This window comes from Chiloscyllium punctatum, chromosome 1 (assembly GCF_047496795.1).
Source record: "Chiloscyllium punctatum isolate Juve2018m chromosome 1, sChiPun1.3, whole genome shotgun sequence".
NCBI lineage: Eukaryota > Metazoa > Chordata > Chondrichthyes > Orectolobiformes > Hemiscylliidae > Chiloscyllium > Chiloscyllium punctatum.
The window spans coordinates 13684295-13704100 of NC_092739.1; the positions used below are offsets into that span (position 1 = coordinate 13684295).

Here is a 19806-nt window from a genome sequence, read left to right on the forward strand (position 1 = left end):
CTTGTGTTTTTTGTTCTCTTCTGTCTTTTTCCTCTTCTGCCAGTGAGCTGGAGCATAGCAGGTGTGGCCAACATCCCGAAGCAGACCAGGGGCGTCCAGTGGTCTGGACCGAAGATAGCTACTGGTTGGGAATTGATGGAGCCTAGTCAGACCACGTGGAAGCTCTTAGAGAAGGACTGTAATATCTATCTTTTTAGCTTCATTTCCTCTTTTTCCAATTTATACTTACCTATGTATATCTGTAGTGTACTGTAAGTCTTTTACGTTATTTTTTGTACTTAAGGTTCATACCTAGGTACTTTGTGTGCTGGCGACATTGTGCACTTATCACTGTATTTTTATTCTTTTGTAAATTAACTACACGTGAGAATAAATCTAACTCTAATTCTACAAGAGTCTTTACAACTACAAAGACTCAACAGCAATTTTAAACAGCTAAGAATACCACATGATAACAAAAACAATGTGGGGAAGGGGAGGTCAAAACTCTTAATAATATTCCGCCAAATCAAGAAAAGAATCAACTTCGAGAGTCCATCAATATCAACCCATGCAACAAAATTCACCAATCCTTCCAAAACTTTAATCTATTTGATAATGTGATCAATTTGAGTGAAATGGCAGACACGGAAAGCAGAATTCAGTTTTAAATAGCTGAACATCAAATCAAATCAAATAATCAGATCAGCACACTTCTCTACTGTATGGGAAGGAAATCAGATCAAATGTTCCATAGACTGCAGAATGATTAGAAAGAAATTCTCCTCAACATCCTCCTCATATCTATAATTCCCATGCCTTGCATTATTTAGGATTAATGTTTAAGAAATAGCATTAGTTTGCATGAAGACTGCTCTGAACTTTGCCTTCTCCACGACTAGTCTGTCTTTAACCCAAACTCATTGTGGCACACAGTACCACACAATAAAAGGCACTAAAGGCAGAACCTTACATATTTGGCAAGTGTCAGCATCATCAAATTTCCCTCTGCGAGGCCTAGTGAGATCTCTCGCCGTATCTTCACCCACTCCCAGCAAGACTCCTTCACTACTGCATGCAACAGCTTTCCTCACTTGCACTCATTCCCTCCCAACCACCCACATATTAGCCCCGCATAGCAGCTGTGCTGCCTACTCACTCACCGGGGGCATCCATCCACCTTTCGTACACCTGTACTGGCAGAAACAGCTGTGCCACTCCCTTTCATCTCATTCAATTCCTCCCTTTCTCTCATTCCAGGAGCAACAGCCCAGAATGAGGGCCAACTGAGATACTACCACCTTGGTGGGAACATCATGCTTACAAAGTTTGGGACCTTCAGCTGGTAAACACTTCAGTGCAACAGCTGCACAGTTGGCAAGGAAGAAATGTCTGATGTTGTTGGCACTTGGAGGACCACTGGACATCAAACACATGCTCAGCCCTAGGCAGGAGAGGACCTTGTGTTTATCATAATCAGGCACTTTGTCCAAAGGTACAGGGATGAACAGGAGCAGCAGGCAGGAATGTGGGAGGGAATGGCCCTCATAGCCCAGAGGTTGCAGGCATGTAGCTAAGCTATGCGGACTGAGCTGTCTCAAACATGTGATTGTCTGGGTGTTTCCACAGATAGGTTGATAGCAGCAATGAAGTGCCGGGCACAGTGTCCTCAGAGTCTGCCAGATATGTGCGCACATCTGAACTCCATGATCCCCAGCCAATGGTCCTCATGACTGAAGACATGGCAAGAACAAAGAATATGGTGCACAGTCCAGATGCCCCTTCCTCACAAGAAGACAGGAGGAGGTGGGAAACACCGAGCTAGAGGAAGAACCAACAAGCCTGTCAGAAGTCACTCCTCAAGATACACCATATGTAGCTGGGGCCTTCTGACAGCCTAGAAGTTCTGGCCAAGAAGGATCCTCCAGCCTCTGGTAAGAAGACTCACAAAATGTGATCTAAATGACCCCAGGGTCACCTGACTAAACCTTCGAGGCCAACAGACTCCACTGCTGAGCAGGCTCCCTCCCATCCCAAATGAAAAAACTTGGGTCAACTGAAAGGAAAAGAAAAAAGACCTTTTGAAAATACTTCGATGGTACTGGTGACCGGGCACTATATATAAAGTCTCATGGTGGCATAAATGTTATTGACTTTGCAAAACATCTACTTGTTCCACCCTTGGCTGACTGCCTGTGTGGAATTTGCATGTTCTCCCCTGGGTGTCTGCGTGGGTTTTTTTCTGGGTGCTCCAGTTTCCTCCCACAGTCCAAAGGTGTATGGGTTAGGTGAATTGCCCATAGTGTCCAGGGATGCGTAGGTTAGGTGGATTAGCCATGGGAAAGATAGAGTTACAGGGATAGGGTGGGGACTGGATCTGGGTGGGATGCTCTTTGGAGGGTCAGTGTGGACTCGTTTGGCTCCTTCCAGACTGTAGGGATTCTATGATTCTGTTTAATTCCACATGTAACGGTGCCGTGATGGTATCTAACTTCAGCTCCATACAGGATATGCAATGTGTTGTCTATGTCGATAGCCAGCTGCAGCTTACTTTAATTGTTTAAGTGCATGCATTAATATAGTGTAAAAAAAATTGCTGAGTCTTAAAACTTAATTGAAAACATCAACAAAAATAGTTTCCATCCACTTAAAAATTACACTTACAATTACATTGAGCTCCAAAATGCTAATAATTTGAGTACAGCTTCACAAATCTAAATTTTCAAAGTTGTTCTCACATCCACCTAGAGAAAAGAAAATGTATCTCATCATAAATTCTTGCTGACCCATTGCGAAATTTTAAAATTCATGCTTTAGGTGCTTACGTTTCTCACCATGTGTAAATGGAAGCTTGTATCAACAAAATTTTATCTGTAATGAGAGACAGGCAGATAGGATGGGAAGGAGCATTCGACCCCACAGCAATCTTTAAGAAAAGATGTTTGGTTTTGAGATAGTCTATTGTTGTCGCTTTAAGGGATGCCACTTAGACTGCTCATTGCCTCTTACTAATGGTCAGTATTCATGTTTACTCTATCTGTTCGTACCACAATAATACATGAAGATCCAGTGTAGGTCATAGGTCCCAGATTATGTTACAAATGATGTGTATTTAATGGCTGCCTCATGTACACACGAAAGGTGCAGGTACAGCAGAGGTAGAGGTCTCATGACCACATAAGCCAGTCAGTATACTAAAGTTACAACTGCATTTCTCCATTCACTGTTCATAAAGAAGATTAAAAATGTATGCCTTATAAATTGCATTTAAAAGTTACCCAATATGCATGGTCACAAAGAAAATGATCAAACATTAACAAAACAGCATGTTAATTCAGGTTTGTTCCACTTTTATCAATCTCTGCACTTGCATTATATACATATAATCATTAAATCATAAAAATGTCCCAAAGATACACACATGCATTTTCTCTGTCTCTTCGCCTGGTATCTACTCATTCCTAGGGTGTTGCTTCTGCTCTCAGTGAGTAGATATGGAATACACTGCCTGAAAGTGTGGTGGAGGTAGGTTAGATTGAGGCATTGAAGAGGGCATTGGATGATTATTTGATTAAAAATAACTTACAAGAGTATGAGCAAAAAGGAAAAAGTAAATGATGTTCATTTAACAAGCTGGTGAAGGTATGATGGGTCAAATGGCCTTTTTCTGCACGCTAATACTTCTGTGATTCTGAGATTCCTTCTTTTAGAGTGAATTTTGCTCCTCTGCTGAACATTGTTGTCGTAGTAAATAATCTTTCCTGTTGCTCAGGAACAGCTGAACTCTATGACTGGATGTTAATCTGTACTCTGTGCAGGTGGTGAGAACTCTTTTTGGTCTGCTGACTGTAGTGAAGGTATAGTATCTCTGTACGTAGATATCCGCATTGTCATGATGTATCTGGTTGTTCAGGTTCTCATGCATCATGAAGCTGATAATTGTTCCACACCGGTTCCATGTTGCCACTGTGTTAATTTTGTTGAGAGCACTGTATGTTCATACTTTGATTGCTACTCCGCTGGTCAGCTCTGGTAATGACATTAGAGTCAAGCTTAGAGTGGTCCTGGAAAAGCACAGCAGGGCAGGCAGCTTCTGAGGAGCAAGAAAATTAAGGTTTTGGGCAAAAGCCCTTCATCAGGAAAGACACCAGACGAAAGGCTTTTGCCTGAAACATTGATTTTCGTGCTCCTCGGAAGCTGCCTGTCCTGCTGTGCTTTTCCAGCATCACTCTAATCTTGACTCTAATCTCCAGCATCTGCAGTACCCACCTCCATCTGATAATGACATGGCAGTTCTTTGAAGTGAAATTTGACTTTCTAAAATTTCATCTTGACTTTGTCACTCGTGCCCAATACAACTTCTGGCTTTTGTAGTTTGGTGGCTAGTGGAAGATGCTGTGTGGCATTAATCTTTGGACTGGATATTTTTCCATGCCTTCAGTAGTGTTTCTCCAGTCAATGGTTACCTTATAAAAGTCTCTGCTGGATTCTCTCTGTTTCTTTATGCTGCCTTTCCCGATCTTCACAGCTGCCTCAACCTTTCCTTGTGACTGGGGATAGTGTGGAGATGATGCCTGGCATTGAATTTCCCAATCCTTTGTGAAGTGGCTGAATTCTTCACAATGGATGGCCATTGTCACTCACCACAACATGTGGAATACAGTTAATGACTAAGTATGTCTTCAGGCATTCTACAGACTTATTGGTAGTCAGTCAGTCAGTAATATCAGCTGAACTAAGACCCAGTCATCTGAATAGTTGATGATGACAAGATAACCAGTTGCCGCAAAAGTGAAGAGATATATTTCAATGATCCACGGTCTATTTCAGATGTGATGGACTATAAGCAGCTCTGTAGCTTGACAAGTATGACATTGGCTGGTGCGGTCTTGAATCTCACTGCTCATGTTTGTCCAGATGAACACTTTTTTTTCTCTCTTCCTCAGTGTAGAATCAATTCATTGATGACTTACATGTACATGTTTTGACATGTCTTTTTTCATTACCTGTCCTCAGGGATAATGACTACTTCTTTTGTACAAGATGCCATCTTGGGCTATCGTTTTGTTTCTCTACGCCAATACTCTCTTATCGCAACAAGTGTGTTGTTGATCATTTCAGGCCATCTGTTCATCATTAGTTTCTGCAGCATTTGGACAGTTGCATTATATTGCACTGTTTACTTGATTCGAGGAAGATGCAGAGTTGATAAGTTCCAGAGCATGGTGAGCTTTTGCTTTTCTTTGCATCTGCAAGATTTCACATTCTGTCTTAGCTATTAGTTCTTCAAAGGGAACGTTACTCACCACAGCATATCGACAACATATATCTGTTTCCCTTGATTTTATGTCATATTCAAATGGATCTCTGCAAGAAAAATAAAATCCTTTGCACTTGCTTTGGAACTGTTAGAGGCAGTTTGAGGAAGATGCTTTGTATTGGTTTGTAGCTGAAGTCCACTGTTACCTTCTCTCTCCAAACAGGTATGGATTAAAATGCTCACAAGCAGACATAAACACCAGATGCTCTCTCTCTTTCCTGGTGTTGTGCCATTCAATGTGCGACAATGCCCTGGATGTAAAATGTAACTAGGCAAAAGTGAGGACTGCAGATGCTAGAGATTAGAACCAAGAGTGTGGTGCTGGAAAAGCACAGCCAGTCAGGCAGCATCTGAGGAGCAGGAGGGTCGATGTCCATTTTCCTGCTCCTCGGATGCTGCCTGACCGGCTGTGCTTTTCCAGCACCACACTCTTGGGTGTAAAATACAACTAGATGTCCTTGCTGCAATAATATGATATAAATGGGCTTGACTTGAGGGCAGCTGGAACTCCTTGGCAGACACTGCATTGGTTTCCCACGTGTATTCACTTTGAGATGATACTTACCAGAATGCTATACATGACCTATAAAAATATCTTTGTAATCTGGGATATGTTCATCAGTCAATGTTTTAGTGACTGGTGAAATGCTGCAAACCTCTTCTGGCACATTTAGGGTTAACAGTCTAATCATTATGCTTGCTTCAGCTGGGAATAAGTGGATTTTGTTTAACATCTACCATCTATAACTTCAGGTTTTCATTCTTCCCACTGCATTGAGCTCTTAGCCTAATTTCCCCCCTTCACACAAATATTGTTCCATGACATAGCTTTAATTTTTCTTTTGAATGCTTCGTTCATGTGTAGCCGTTATGAGCCACTTTACACAGGTGTGTGAAACTCATGATGTTGAAGTGATGCCCATTTGACACTTCATGTTCACTTGTTGTTCTCCTTCTACAGTCATAATTCCAACAGTCAGAAACTAATGATCACCTTTAGACCTAACCACGCCAAATTCTCGCAAAATTCAGAATCATTGCTTGGCATCTCTACAGCAGCTATCTTCATAGGTTTCCTTTTTTTCTCTAGCTAAAGATTTGCATGGAAAGTCATTCAGTTTCTTGCAGCTAGAGTATTACTTTCCCACAGTTGATATGCTGTCTTTTCTTTTGAAGGATGTCCTTCACAATTGTTATATCCTGTCCTCTGGTCTTAAAGATTCTTGGCTTTTCTGCAAATGTTTCTTCCTTTTTCCAAATCTGTTGTGTTGATTTCCCACGGATTAATGTCTCAGTATAATGAAAAACCATGTCCGTTCTTTCATTAACACATTCCAGCTGATGATTGATAACCTCCAAGCTTCTGCACAAGCCGACGGCTTTCTGAGAGCATGTTTCTCCTCCCTCAGCAGATGTACTGTCGTGGCAGGATCTCTTACGCCTGAGACAGTCCTATCTTTGACGGAATCATTTTTCAGTTCTTCAAACTGAAAAGATTCAGCTAGATGCATCCATGCAGACACACACTAATTTGTAGTTTCCTGCTTCCATTGCCTTCTGAACAAATACCATTCATATGTGACATTCAGAAGAGTTGAAAGTGTCTTGAAAGCCTACAAAATCTCTCCCTCAAGTATAACTTGTCGCATACTTTCTCCACCATTAATAGCTAGGTTACAACTCCCTACTTGTTCAGGTTTCTAAAAATTAATTCTGTTGGTGTTTCACAATTCCCATCTCTGCCTCATATCACCTTTTACTTTCAGAGGAGTGAAAATGCCCATTTCATTTATACTTGGCCAAGAATTGAAAGTAGTAGACTGTTGTATTTCTCTTTTTCCTTACTTGCTCTTTAACAGTTGCCTCTCTCAAAACTATGCAAATTCACATATTTTCATCTGCATCACTTTAACCTGTTACATGTGATGGCTGTTTAATGGCTGCCACAAAGCACTTACAACAGATGTAGAGGTCACGTGACTATGGTAAGCCAGCAAGTACACTCATGGTACAAATACATTTCTCATTGCAAGTAGCATATTTGACCTCAGCTTGCACACATGCAGTGATCTTCAAGGTGTTATTAATCTGTTCCACCTAGATACAAAGCACTGAAGTTGAACCTATATCTGACATTTCTATTTTGAAAAAGAGTCACTGGACTAGAAACATTAACTCTGTTTCTCTATCTACAGACCTGACGAGTTTCTCCAGCAATTTCTATTTTTGTTTGACATATATGATTTCCGTTTTGTAAAAAGAAATCACTCTGTGTAGTCTTACTTATGTTAAAGATCTTAAAGCATCACTGCAGCTTTCTATAATGTACAAAAGTAAATTCAAACAGTAAAAACACGGATTTATCATATTACATTAAAAATGATTTAAGATCTTTAAGAGAGCAGAGCTGATGCCTAACAGTAGACAGCTGGAAATGAGACTTGAATCCACAAATTTCAAAAGCAAATCAACAGTGATCAGAATTTTGAAGATGGAAACCATTAGTGAGGAGATGCTGATGCTATGTGGGGAGTTGGTGGCATTGTGGTAAAGCTACTGGACTAGTAATCTGGAACCCTAGGTTGACAAACTGTGAACAAGGGTTCAAGTTTTGAAATTTGAATAGATTAAAATCTAGAAGTAAACATGAGCCTAATGGCAACCATGTAACTACTGACAATTGCTATAAAAACCAATCTAGTTAACTGAAGTCCTTCAGGGCTGGAAAAATCCTATCCTTACCCAGACTAGTTTACGTGTGTCGCCAGACCAACAGAAATCTGGGTGACTCTTAACTAACCTCTGATGTAGCCAGCAAATGACTACAAAGCCGAGAGAAAGGAATGAATTCAGATGGATTACCAGACATTGACAAAGGTACTGGAAATGGGAAGAGCAAACGGAGCCCTGTCCACCTTGCAAAGTCCTCTCTCTGAAGATCTGGGGGCTATCCCATAGTTCAGTCAAGGAACAGCCTTACATAGTCATACACTTGGAATCATACCATTAAGACAGTTTTTCAGATGCAACCTTCACCATTCCCAGGTATTTCCTGTCCTACTCATATATAGTTGGGAAAGAGTTGCCCTAGGAGTTCTCTGGATCCTATGAAATCTCACATGATTTGGAGATGCCGGTGTTGGACTGGGGTGTACAAAGTTAAAAATCACACAACACCAGGTTATAGTCCAACAGGTTTAAGTGGAAGCACTAGCTTTCGGAGCGACGCTCCTTCATCAGGTGGTTGTGAAGGACACAATTGTAAGACACAGAATTTATAGCAAAAGTTTACAGTGTGATGTAACTGAAATTATACATTTAAAAATGCCCTGATTGTTTGTTGAGCCTTTCATCTGTTAGAATACCATGATATACACTCTCTCCCTCACTCACAACCCCGCACCCGGACAGGCAGGCAGACAGACAGACACACAAAACCACATGCACACATATAGATATAAACGTTTGCAGAGTTACATTGTACTTTGCTCAAAAACTGCATGGATCTATATATGACTCTGTTAACTCACTTTTTAGATTCGAATCAGTCTAAACATGATAGCACAGACAGAGAACACAGGGGGCTAACACCTTCAGCATCTTGTCTGCGCTGACACCAATTGTTACAGTTAATCTGAGAATGTAACTTTTTAAAAAAGTTGTGTGATTTATGTGTGAAAGAAGTGAAACTATCATGATCATTCTAACAGATGAAAGACTCAACAAACAATCAAGGTATTGTTCAATGTATAATTTCAGTTACATCACACTGTAAACTTTTGCTATAAATTCTGTGTCTTACAATTGTATGCTCCACAACCACCTGATGAAGGAGTGTCGCTCCGAAAGCTAGTGCTTCCAATTAAACCTGTTGGACTGTAACCTGGTGTTGTGTGATTTTTAACTTTATGAAATCTCACATGATCTTGTAAAAGCAAACCTCCTGCTGAGCAGTATCTACTGTCGCCTCCTCAGCTAATGTGTCTGTTCTGTTTCCTGTTGAAACACTACTTGGAGGAAACACTGAGGGTGGCAAGCACGCAGAATGTACTCCGAATGCTGGACTTTAATAACCGTCACAAAGAGTGGCTCAGAAGCATCACTACTGACAAAACTGACAAAGTCTTAATGGACTTGGCTGCTTGATCATTTATTTGATCACATCATCCATCTATCTGTTGTAGATGCATCTGTCCATGACCATTTCAGTCAGAATCACTGCACAATCCTTGTGGAAAGAAAGTCCTGTCTTCACACTGAGGATACTTGCCATTCTGCTGTGTGGCACTAACACTATGCTAAAAATAGGACAGACTTCAAACAGGTCTAGAACCGGAAATCTAGGCATCTATAAGGTGTTGTGGCCCACAGCAACAGCAGAATTATATTCAACCACAAACTGTCACCTCATTGTGGAACATATCTACCATACCTGACAAACCAGGAGATTCAATGAGAGGATAAGACAGCATGCCTGGAGCAGCATTAATGGAGCAGGCATATTTAAAAATGAGGGGCCATCCTGAAACTACAACACAGGACTACTTGCATATCTCAAAATGGAGGCAGCATGCAACAGACAGCAAAAAAGTGATCCCACAATCACCAGATCAGTTCTAAATTTTGCAGTCCTGCCACATCCAGTCATGAATGGTGGTGGTCATTTGAAGAACCCTCTTTCGGAAGAGGTTCCAAAACATCTCAATTTTCTTAAATAAGGGGGGGCCCAGCCCATCAATTCAAAAGCCTGAAGCGTTCTGAAAAATCTTTGGCCAGTAGTGCTGAGTGGATGATTCACCTTGGCCTCTTCCTGAGGTCCGTTGTATCACAGGTGCCAGTCTTCAACCAATTTGATTCATTCCAGATGACAGTGAGAATGGCTCAAGGCGCTTGATACTGCAAGAGCGATGGGCTCTGACAATATTCTACATTAGTACAGAAAACATGTACTCCAGAACCACATCATCCAAGCTGCTCCAGCTACAACACTGGCATCTAACCAACAATGTGGAAAATTGTCCAGGCATGTCTTGTGAACAAAAAGCAGGACAAATCCAATCCAGCCAATTTCCTGTTTATCAAGTTACTTTTAATCATCGGCAAAGTGGTAGAAGGGGCTGTTGATAGCATTGTCCTTTCTACTTGCAAAGGAATAACACACAAATTAGGAGCAGAGTTGACCATTCAGTCCTTCATGAAGTAGATTGTGTTCCAAATTTCATTCTACCATTAATCTTGAATTTTCTTGCCCAACAAGAATCTATCTACCTCCACCTAAAAAACATTCAACAATTCCATCTCCACGATCTACAGTTTCAACGTTGCACAACTCTATGAAGAAACAGACTTCCTCTTATCTTTCCCAAAAGGCCAACTGCTAATTTTAAGAGTATACCCTAATTCTGGACTCATTCACAAAAGGAATTATCCTTTCTACATCTACTTTGTCAAGACTATTCAGGATCTTTTAAATTCTAATCAAATCACCCCCTACCCTCCTGAACTGTAGTGAAAATAAGTCCATCCTGTCCAATATTTTGTCATAAGACAATCTGCTCATGAAGGGTATCAATCTAGCAAACTCCTCTTAATCATTTCCAACACTTTTACATTCTCCCTTAAATGAAGAGAACAAAACTGCATACTACATTTGAGATGTGGTCTTATCAATGTCTGGATAAATGAAGCATTGCATTGCTACTTTTATGTTCAATCCCTCTTATAGGAAAGACAAGCATCCCATTATCCTTCCTGATTATGAGCTGTACCAAATGCTAACCTTTCGTGACTTATGCAACACCTGGATCCCTCGACATTTTGAAATTCCGGAGTTATTCTCAGTTTAAACAATACTTCAACCTTTAGTTTATTTTGAAGAACTTCGCATTTATTTGTATCATACTCCTCAAGCCAGATTTTTGCCCACTCAGTTAACCTATAACATCTGTCTGGATCCTTCTTATGTCATCTTCACAACACACTTTCCTATCATCTGCAATTTTAGCCATCATGTCTTCATTCCCTCGTCTAAGCCATTGATATAAATTATAAAATGTTGAGCACCCAGCACAGAGCCCTATTTGTCACATCTTGTCAATTTGAAAACTAATCTTTCATAGTTATATATACTGTTTCTGTCAGTCAACCAATCTTCTATCGGGCTAATATGTTACCTTTTATACTGTGACCTCTTACACTGTGCATTAATCTTTTGTGAATCCTTGTTAACTGTCTTCTGGAAGACTGCACCATGCATCAACGAGCTCCCCTTTATCCACAGACCATGTTACTTATTCAAAGAATTCCGAGTAATTTGTCATTTTCTTTTCACAACATCATGCCGATTGTTCCTGATTACCTTGGGGTTTGTCCAAGAACCTAGTTATTACTTCCTTAATGATTGATTCTAATATCATCTCCACAACTGACTAACTGGCCCATAGTTTCCTGTTTTCTACGTCCCTCCCTTCTTGAATAGAGGGGTATACTTGCTATCTTCCATTGTAATTGAATCTTTCTGGGATCTAATAAACTTTGGAATATTAACACTAATACATCAATACCTCATCAGCCACCTATTTTAAGACCCTCAGATGAGATTCATCAGGATCTAGTGACTTATCAACCCACAGCTCCTTCAGTTTATTCAGTATTGCTTCCCTCATGATTATAACTTCACCAAGTTCCTCTCTTCCTTCAATGCCTAGATTTAGTTATTACTGGGATAGTTGTTGTATCTTCTATCATGAAAACCAAAGTAAAATATTTATTCATTACATCCACCATGTCTTTATTATTTACTATTAACTCCACATTCTTCATCCTGTGGAGGACCAGCATTTACTTTACTATCTTTCACTTTTTAGATACTGAGAGAAATTCGTGCTGTTTCTATATTTCTAGCTAGCTTTCTCTCATGCTCTCATTTATTTGTTCTGCTTAATCTTCAAGTCATTCCCTACCTCCTTCTGTATTCTGACCAGTCATATGACCTGCTGCTCACCTTTGTGCAATTATATGCTTTTTCCTTAAGTTTGATCCTCTCTAACTTATTTAGTTAACCATGGATGGTTGGTCTTCCTCTGAGAATTTTTCTTTATAATAGGAATGGATTTATTCTAAGTATTCTGAAACATCCCTTTAATTATCTGCTACTCCCTCCCTACTGATCTGTCTTGTCTGACTTAAGCCAGACTCAGTTTTCATGTCCATATAGTTGCCTTTTTCTAAGTTTTAAAATAAATATCATCTTTGACCTACTCTTTTCCCTCTTAAAATTGGGTATAAAATTTAAACACATTGGTTGGAGACAAACCTAGCAGAGGAAGGTGATTATGGTTGTTGGTGGGTCAATCACTTCCAGCACATCACTTCAGGAGTTCCTCAGGGGGCGGTGGTAAACGCCCATCTGTTTCAGATATTTCACCAAAGACCTTCCCTCCCACACACATCAGAACTGGGGATGTTTGCTAACGATTATGCCACATTCAGCACCAGTGTGACACCCCAGATGATGCTGAAATAGTCCATCTTAATATGCAACAAAATCTGGACAACATACAGGCTTGGGCTGATAAGTGGCCAGTAACATCAAGCCGCATAAGTACCAGGGAACTATCTCCAACAACAATAAACCTATACATCTCCCACTGGATTAGCATCACTGAGTCCCCTCATTATGAACATCTTGGAGTTGACCAATGACCTGAAACTGAACTAGTCAAGCCATAGAAGTAACAAGGCTCGAAGAGCAGTTCATAGGCTAGGAATTTCACAGCAAGTAGTTCACCTCCTATCTTCAAATGCCTGTCCATAATTACAAGGGATATGATGAAATACTCTCCATTTGCCTGGATAAATTCAGCTCCAATAACACTCAAGAAGCTTGACACCATTCAGGACAAAACAGTTCACTTGAGTGGCACTCCGTTTGACTCCATCTGCGTGCACTCCTGTCACCACTGACATATGATGACAGCATTGTGTTTTATCTACAAGATGCACTGTAATAATTCATCACAGCTCCTCCAATAACACTTCACAAAATCTGCAACCTCTACCATCTAGGTGATCATGGGCAGATGCACAGGATCACTACTGTGTGCACGGTCCATTCCAAATTGCCACACCATCCTGATTTGGTGTTATGTCACTGTAACTGGGTGAAAATTCTGGAATTTTCTTACTAATAGCACTATGGGTGTCCTTAAACCCCCAAGGATGAAGGCAGTTCACCACCACTCTCTCCAGTGTAATCAGGATAACAACACTCACATTCCATAATGAATAAAAAAAATTAGATTTCTTATTTCAATAATTTTACCATTATTAGTGTTGCTTACAATTTGTTGCTTGACTAAAGAAAATAAAATCTGATCCTAAAGTGAGAGAAACCAAACAATTTAACAATACCTGCATCAAAGCTTACAATTCATGGCTTTGAGTGGAATAAATATTGCAATCAGCAGTTTGGTATTAAGAATTCTTGAATCCAGTATAAAATTAAATAACATAATAATATTGGAATTTCTAGACTAATTATCAATTCAGACAATTCATTCATATTTCCCAATTCGAAGCAGTTTTTATGTTTTGTAAGTTACATCAAATTAGTGAGTATTTAAAAATATATGGATTTTTAAATAAAGTTTCGGATAAATTTATTTTTGTAAAAATTCAACTGATCGTGTTGAAAAGGCAATGCAATGAAGTGGTCTGTATTATCTGCTTGTATAAATCCAGTGAATTTGTGTTCACTTCCTCAAATCCAATATTTTGTTTGTGACGTACAAATTTGTGGTAGAGAATCTTCAGAAAACTTAACTAAAATCTTGATTTTTTTTCATCTTTGTAAGCATATAACACATTGGCAAAGAAGCACAAAATGATTGATTTGTTAATTATATGGAAATTTTGAAAACATACCCATTTCGATCTCCGAAGATATAGTTTCCAAAAAGCCTTCTCGACTGACATCCTCTGTATATAAAGCCACCTACTAAAGGGTTGCGACTAGAAGATTTGTATTCAACTGCTGGAGGTTCTGTTTCTTCAGAAAAAGCAATCTGATCATTAATTTATTACAGGAAATGTCAGCTCTATGTAATAGAATAAGAAAATATTTGCTTTACTTTTACGTGGGATATTGTATAAGGATAATACAACTGTGAGTTAGTAGTATTTCTAGTAACACCAATAAAGCCTTTTTAGTAATTTTAAACCATGCCATACTTATTGGTGTAGCTACTCAAAACAACAACGTATGCACCAACAAGCATATTTTGAGTTTCATAATTACCATAATCCTTTCCCCTTGTTATTTTGATTATCCTTCCTGATGACTTATTCCAAATATTTGACTCTGAGCACAGAATGGTCAGATTGCCATTAGAGTCTGTGAGATGTTGATCCACTGTACACCTAAACAAGTCAATACATTATTAAATAAGTTTATGGAGAAAGGAACATCGATGTACCCTGCAAATTGTTTTAGTAGTGGCATCCCAAATTATTAAAATAAAATCAACCCTGGTGTAATTTAGTAATTCAACATTGCAACACTGGTCACAATTTTCTTCTCTTTAGAAGCATTATCATTTCTCCTAAAATTTTTTAGACACTCTATGACAACCTGTTTCCCCAAATTAGGAAATTCCCGCAGGCTGCACTTTGCCAAGGTGCAGAGCTGCAGGAGTTCTGGCACCAGTCTGTTATGGATATGCGTGTTCTCTGGTCGCTGACATGAAACTTCAGAATGGCACTTGTTAGCCTTGATGAGGGTTGAACTGTTCTAGCCAACCAACTTAGGACTTCTGAAGAGAAAGTTCCATTTTATGTTGAACCTATTGGAAAATAATATGTATGCCCCAATTTGTTAAAACTCTGGCAATGCAAAACACACTCTATGGTTGAACCAGAGAAAACAGCAGTTCTTTGTTTGAGGAATTAAGCCATTTAGCTAGCCCATTTCCTTTTCTGACATTACATGGACATCTTTGAAGATTGTTTTCAGCTCAAAAATATGATGAAAATGAAAACTTTCTCCAGGTAGAACTCATTCTAGGATCAGGGAACGACAGGAATAACACCAAGCTGACTACCAGAAACAATTCATGGTGAATTACAATCCTATTTAGGGTCATAGAGTCCTACAGCATAGAGACAGGCCTTTCGGCCTAAATTGGTCCATGCCAACCAAAATATTCATCAATGTTAATCCCATTTCCTGCGCTTGGCCCATATCCTTCTAAATCTTTCCTATCCATGTATTTGTCCAAGTGCTTTTGAATGTTGTTAATGTCCCCAACTCAGCTCATTCCATAGGTGTTAAACTGATGCCCTCTAGCCCTCGATTCCCCAACTCTGGGAAAAAAAACTGACTGCATTCATCCTAACCATGCCTCTCATAATCTTATACATTTCTATAAGATCCCCCCCCCCAGCCTCCTACACTCTGAAGAAAAAAATCCTAACTTGTCCAACAACTCCTTATAATTCTGACCCTTGAATGCTGGCAACATCCCTGTAAATTTCTTCAGTACTCTTTCCAGTTTAATAACATCCTTCCTATAGCAAGGTGACCAAAACTGAACACAACACTCCAAGTGCAGCCTCACCAATGTCCTGTACAACTGCAACATAACTTTCCAACTTCTATACTCAGTGCCGTGACTGCTGAAGGCCAGTGTGCCAAAAGCCTTCTTCACTGCCCTGTCTACCTGGGACTCCACTTTCAGAGAACCATGCACCTGGACTCCAAGGTCCCTCTGTTCCATGACACTTCTTAAGGTCCTACCATTTACCACGAAGCTCCTAGCTCAATTTGATTTTCCAAAATGTAAGACCTCACACTTATCTGTATTAAACTCCATTTGCCATTTCTTGGCCCACTTCCCCAGCTGATCAAGGTCCTGCTGCAATTTCTGATAACCTTCCTCACTGTCCATGATACTACCTATTTTAGTGTCATCTGCAACTTACTAATCATGCCTTGTACCTTTTCATCCAGATCACTGACATAGATAACAAACAGCAATGTGTCCAACACTGACCCCTGAGACACTCCACTAGTCACAGGCCTCCAGTTCAACAAGCATCCTTCCACTATTACCCTCTTCTTCCTACCATCAAGCCAATGTGCATCCAATTTGTCAGCTCCCTGTGGAATCCATGCAATCTAACCTCCCGGAGCAGCCTTAAATGTGGAACCTACTGAAATCCAGAGAGACTATGTCTACAATCCTGCCCTCAAAACTTAACCTACTCTTGGGAAATAGGGCAGACAGATGACTGAGGTGACAATGGGGGAGCACTTTGGCCCCAGTAACCATAGTTCTATTAATTTTAAAATAGTTATGGAGAGGGACAAAACTGGTCCACAAGTTCAAGTTCTAAACTGGGGCAGGGTGAATTTTGATGAGCTCGCAAGATTGACTGCAGGCAAAGGGACCTCTGGCAAGTGGGAGACCTTTAAAAGTGAGATATCTAGACTTTAAGGTATATATGTTCCTCTGAAGGTGAGGGGCATGGTTGGCAGAAATAGGGAACCCTGGACGATAAGAGATATTGAGGCTTTGACCAGAAAAAAGGTGGGGGATGGCTAAGGTACAGGCAGCTGGGATCAAGGGAATCCCTGGAGGTATACAGGAGTTTACTGTAGACGGAAGTCAGAAGGTGGCATGAGATAGCCTTGGCTGAGGAGATTAGAGTGAATCCAAAGAGGTTCTTTAAGTATATTGAAAGAAAAAGAATAAATAGAGAGAGAATAGGACCCGTCAAGGTTCAAAATGGGTATGTGTGTGTGGAATCGCAGGAGATGGGCGAGGTCCTCAATGAATATTTCTCCTCTGTGTTTACCGTGGAGAAAGACATGACGACTTGCAAACCTGGGGAAGTTAGTGGTGATATCGTGGGGACAGTCCATATCACAGTAGAGAAGGTGTTGGATGTATTAGAATGTATGAATGTATTTAGTTCAAAAAGACATCTTCTTCTTTATATCCAATCTAAGAAAGTTGAAAGGCAATGGAGAACTTAATTTTAAATACAAAGCGTTTGGTTAAATCTCAACACAAAGGACATAACGTTCACCATTCTGTCAACTTCATCAAGCACTGAAGCTTTCCCCTAAGCCAGCACTACCCTCTTCTCATCAACTCAGTTTGGTTTGCTTTCCTCCTCTTTTAAAGGCATTGCTTGTTGTTGGTAAAGAGTTGTGGCAAGTCTCCACAATCACCAAAGGAGCCATTCTTCAGCGATTGGGGTTAACCTTGCCACTGTCGCTGTGCTGTCAAACTGATCATTTGCCATCCAATCCTGGATAAGCTGCGATATTCTCCAGTTAAATTGGAAAGACTGACGGCATTGCTGCCTCAACTAACACAACACCCCTTGACGCTAATTCTACCCTTCCCCATCCAGTGCCTTAGATTGAGTCAGACTGTTCACAAGCTCTCCATTGGTTTGAATGGAAATGCAATTTTTGATTCGGTATTCTCTCTATCGTAAAGACTTCGGTTTCCATAGCACTACTCACTTCTGCCCTTGCAAGAGTGAGATGAATTTTGTCCTGGATGCTTTTTATAGATAGGAGTGGGTAAACTTGGACAGTTGTGCACCGGGATTGGCCCCATTACACTTGCCTGCCTTTCAGCGAGTTTTCAAGGGGCTGCCAAGGAAGTTGACAAAATTCCCCATCAAGACAGGCACCATTTTGAGGCAATTCTTGGAGCCAGTAGCAATTTCTTGAGATCAGACTGGCCTCCCCCCCCTCCTTCAGTGAATATGAAGCCGAACAGAAACTTGGAGGCTTGCCTTCCCGTGGCAATCCAGAATGCCATCAGTGCCTCCTCTTCATGGTTCAGTGTGTATGAAGATAGTACAGAATATTCCAGTGAAAGGGCTCTCCTGCAACAACAGATCTACACAACAGTAGACCTTTGTTAATTTTCAAGACTCAGTAGGCATCTCACCTCCACCTTGAGGTGCCCTTGGTACTCTTCTTTCTGCTGCAGCAGCACCCAAATCTAATGGTAGGGCATTCGCCCTGCTATCAGTAATCATGCTGACAGTCACAGAGTTCTTATGTGGTGGATGCCCCAGACCTCTTCGACTCTCTTTCTCTCTTGCGCCCCGCCTTAAAATGATTGCTATAATCAAGCATTTAATTGCACACGTGCCTGATTCAGATCCTGATCTTTTAGAAAATGCAGCCCCTGAAGTTACGCAAGGTTCACAACTAGCAAGGTGAATAATTTCAGGAATGCATGTCCATCTCTAATTCATCAAGTAACCTAGGATCTCTTAAAGCAGTTCAAACATAAAAACAAAATGTATTAGTATTTTCTTTTTTTTCCCCCCTTTCCTCCTGGATTCATTCTTCTAAAAAGCCTACATGGATCCAGACAGTGACATCCCAGAGTTTTGTTTACTTCCAGAAAGCAGACAAACCTTCGGGCAGTTACGGTGAAGTATTGGGCAACTCAGGTACGACTGATTTAAATTTCAAGGCTGATTTTATAATCTTGACGATAATTTGCCCACATTGGACAAAACCTGGATACCAGTTACCACTTAACATTCAAAGTGAGCTCCAGACTGATGCCAACATTAAGGATTTGACTTTTGCAGGCACATCCATGCGACTAATGCAAAAAAAAAAGTCTTAAAACAAATTATCTATCTATTGTCAAAAGAATAAGTTGTTCATGGCATGGCAATCCTTTGGTGATGTTTTTATCATGGTTCAAGGGACACATCTAAATGCACTGAGTGCTTACTTCAACCTACTCTAGTCTAAGTAAAATTAAAGAACTATACATCAAACTATAGAATATATTCACAGTTTCTTGTAGCTCTAATGTTTATTATTATATAATTCTGATGTCCACATAGCCACTTCCTCAGCAGAACTCTTCCTATGTTTGGATCAAGAAGTCAATAAATATGTAAAATCATAAATAACATGCTACCTTTTAATTGAACCTTTTTTTATCCATCCTTTTGTTTTATGAGGGTTGAGGAATTTGTGTCAATTGACACTTGACTTTGGAACCAATAAAGCAAAGAATTGATGCTTCTATTTGAATAACTGTGACTTTTGAGTTTATCTATGGTATCCTTAAGCACGCTTACCTCCCTGGATTATGAAGTCCATGTGCAAATATTTCTGGTGGTTGATTGGTGCTGTTAAAGTAGGGATTGCTTCTGGGTATAGCATAAGGAGCATTGCAGGTGGCAGTATCTACATCAATTCGAAGCACAGAGCCTGTAAAATCACTGGAAAGGTTATGCAGCAAATGTAAGAAAAGCATAAACTTTGGTAAATAAATGAGAATGAACAGTAATGCAAGACTCATATTCAAATATTGTCATTTTTGGCACTTTGCCAAGCAGCAGATTTTGGGCCAAACGTGGAGACCTCCCAGTTGGAGAGAGTTCTTCCTTGAAAATTTGTTTTCTTAAAATAAATGATTGTTCGGCACCAACAATCCTTCACACATGAGCAT

The 19806-nt window shown here is 40.1% G+C and overlaps 1 protein-coding gene across 3 annotated transcripts in view; it reads right to left on the minus strand.

Moving 5' to 3' along the window:
- Positions 1-19806, minus strand: part of hhip (hedgehog interacting protein) — a 159716-nt gene that overhangs the window by 78490 nt on the left and 61420 nt on the right. For 2 of the 3 annotated variants that reach the window (XM_072571612.1, XM_072571629.1), the window contains exons 7-9: positions 19433-19576; positions 14598-14719; positions 14225-14348 (exon numbers count right to left, since the gene is read on the minus strand). In XM_072571612.1, coding sequence (XP_072427713.1) covers positions 14225-14348; positions 14598-14719; positions 19433-19576 — 390 coding nt within the window. The remainder of the gene's footprint in view (positions 1-14224; positions 14349-14597; positions 14720-19432; positions 19577-19806) is intronic. The other variant, XM_072571620.1, reaches the window with a different exon arrangement.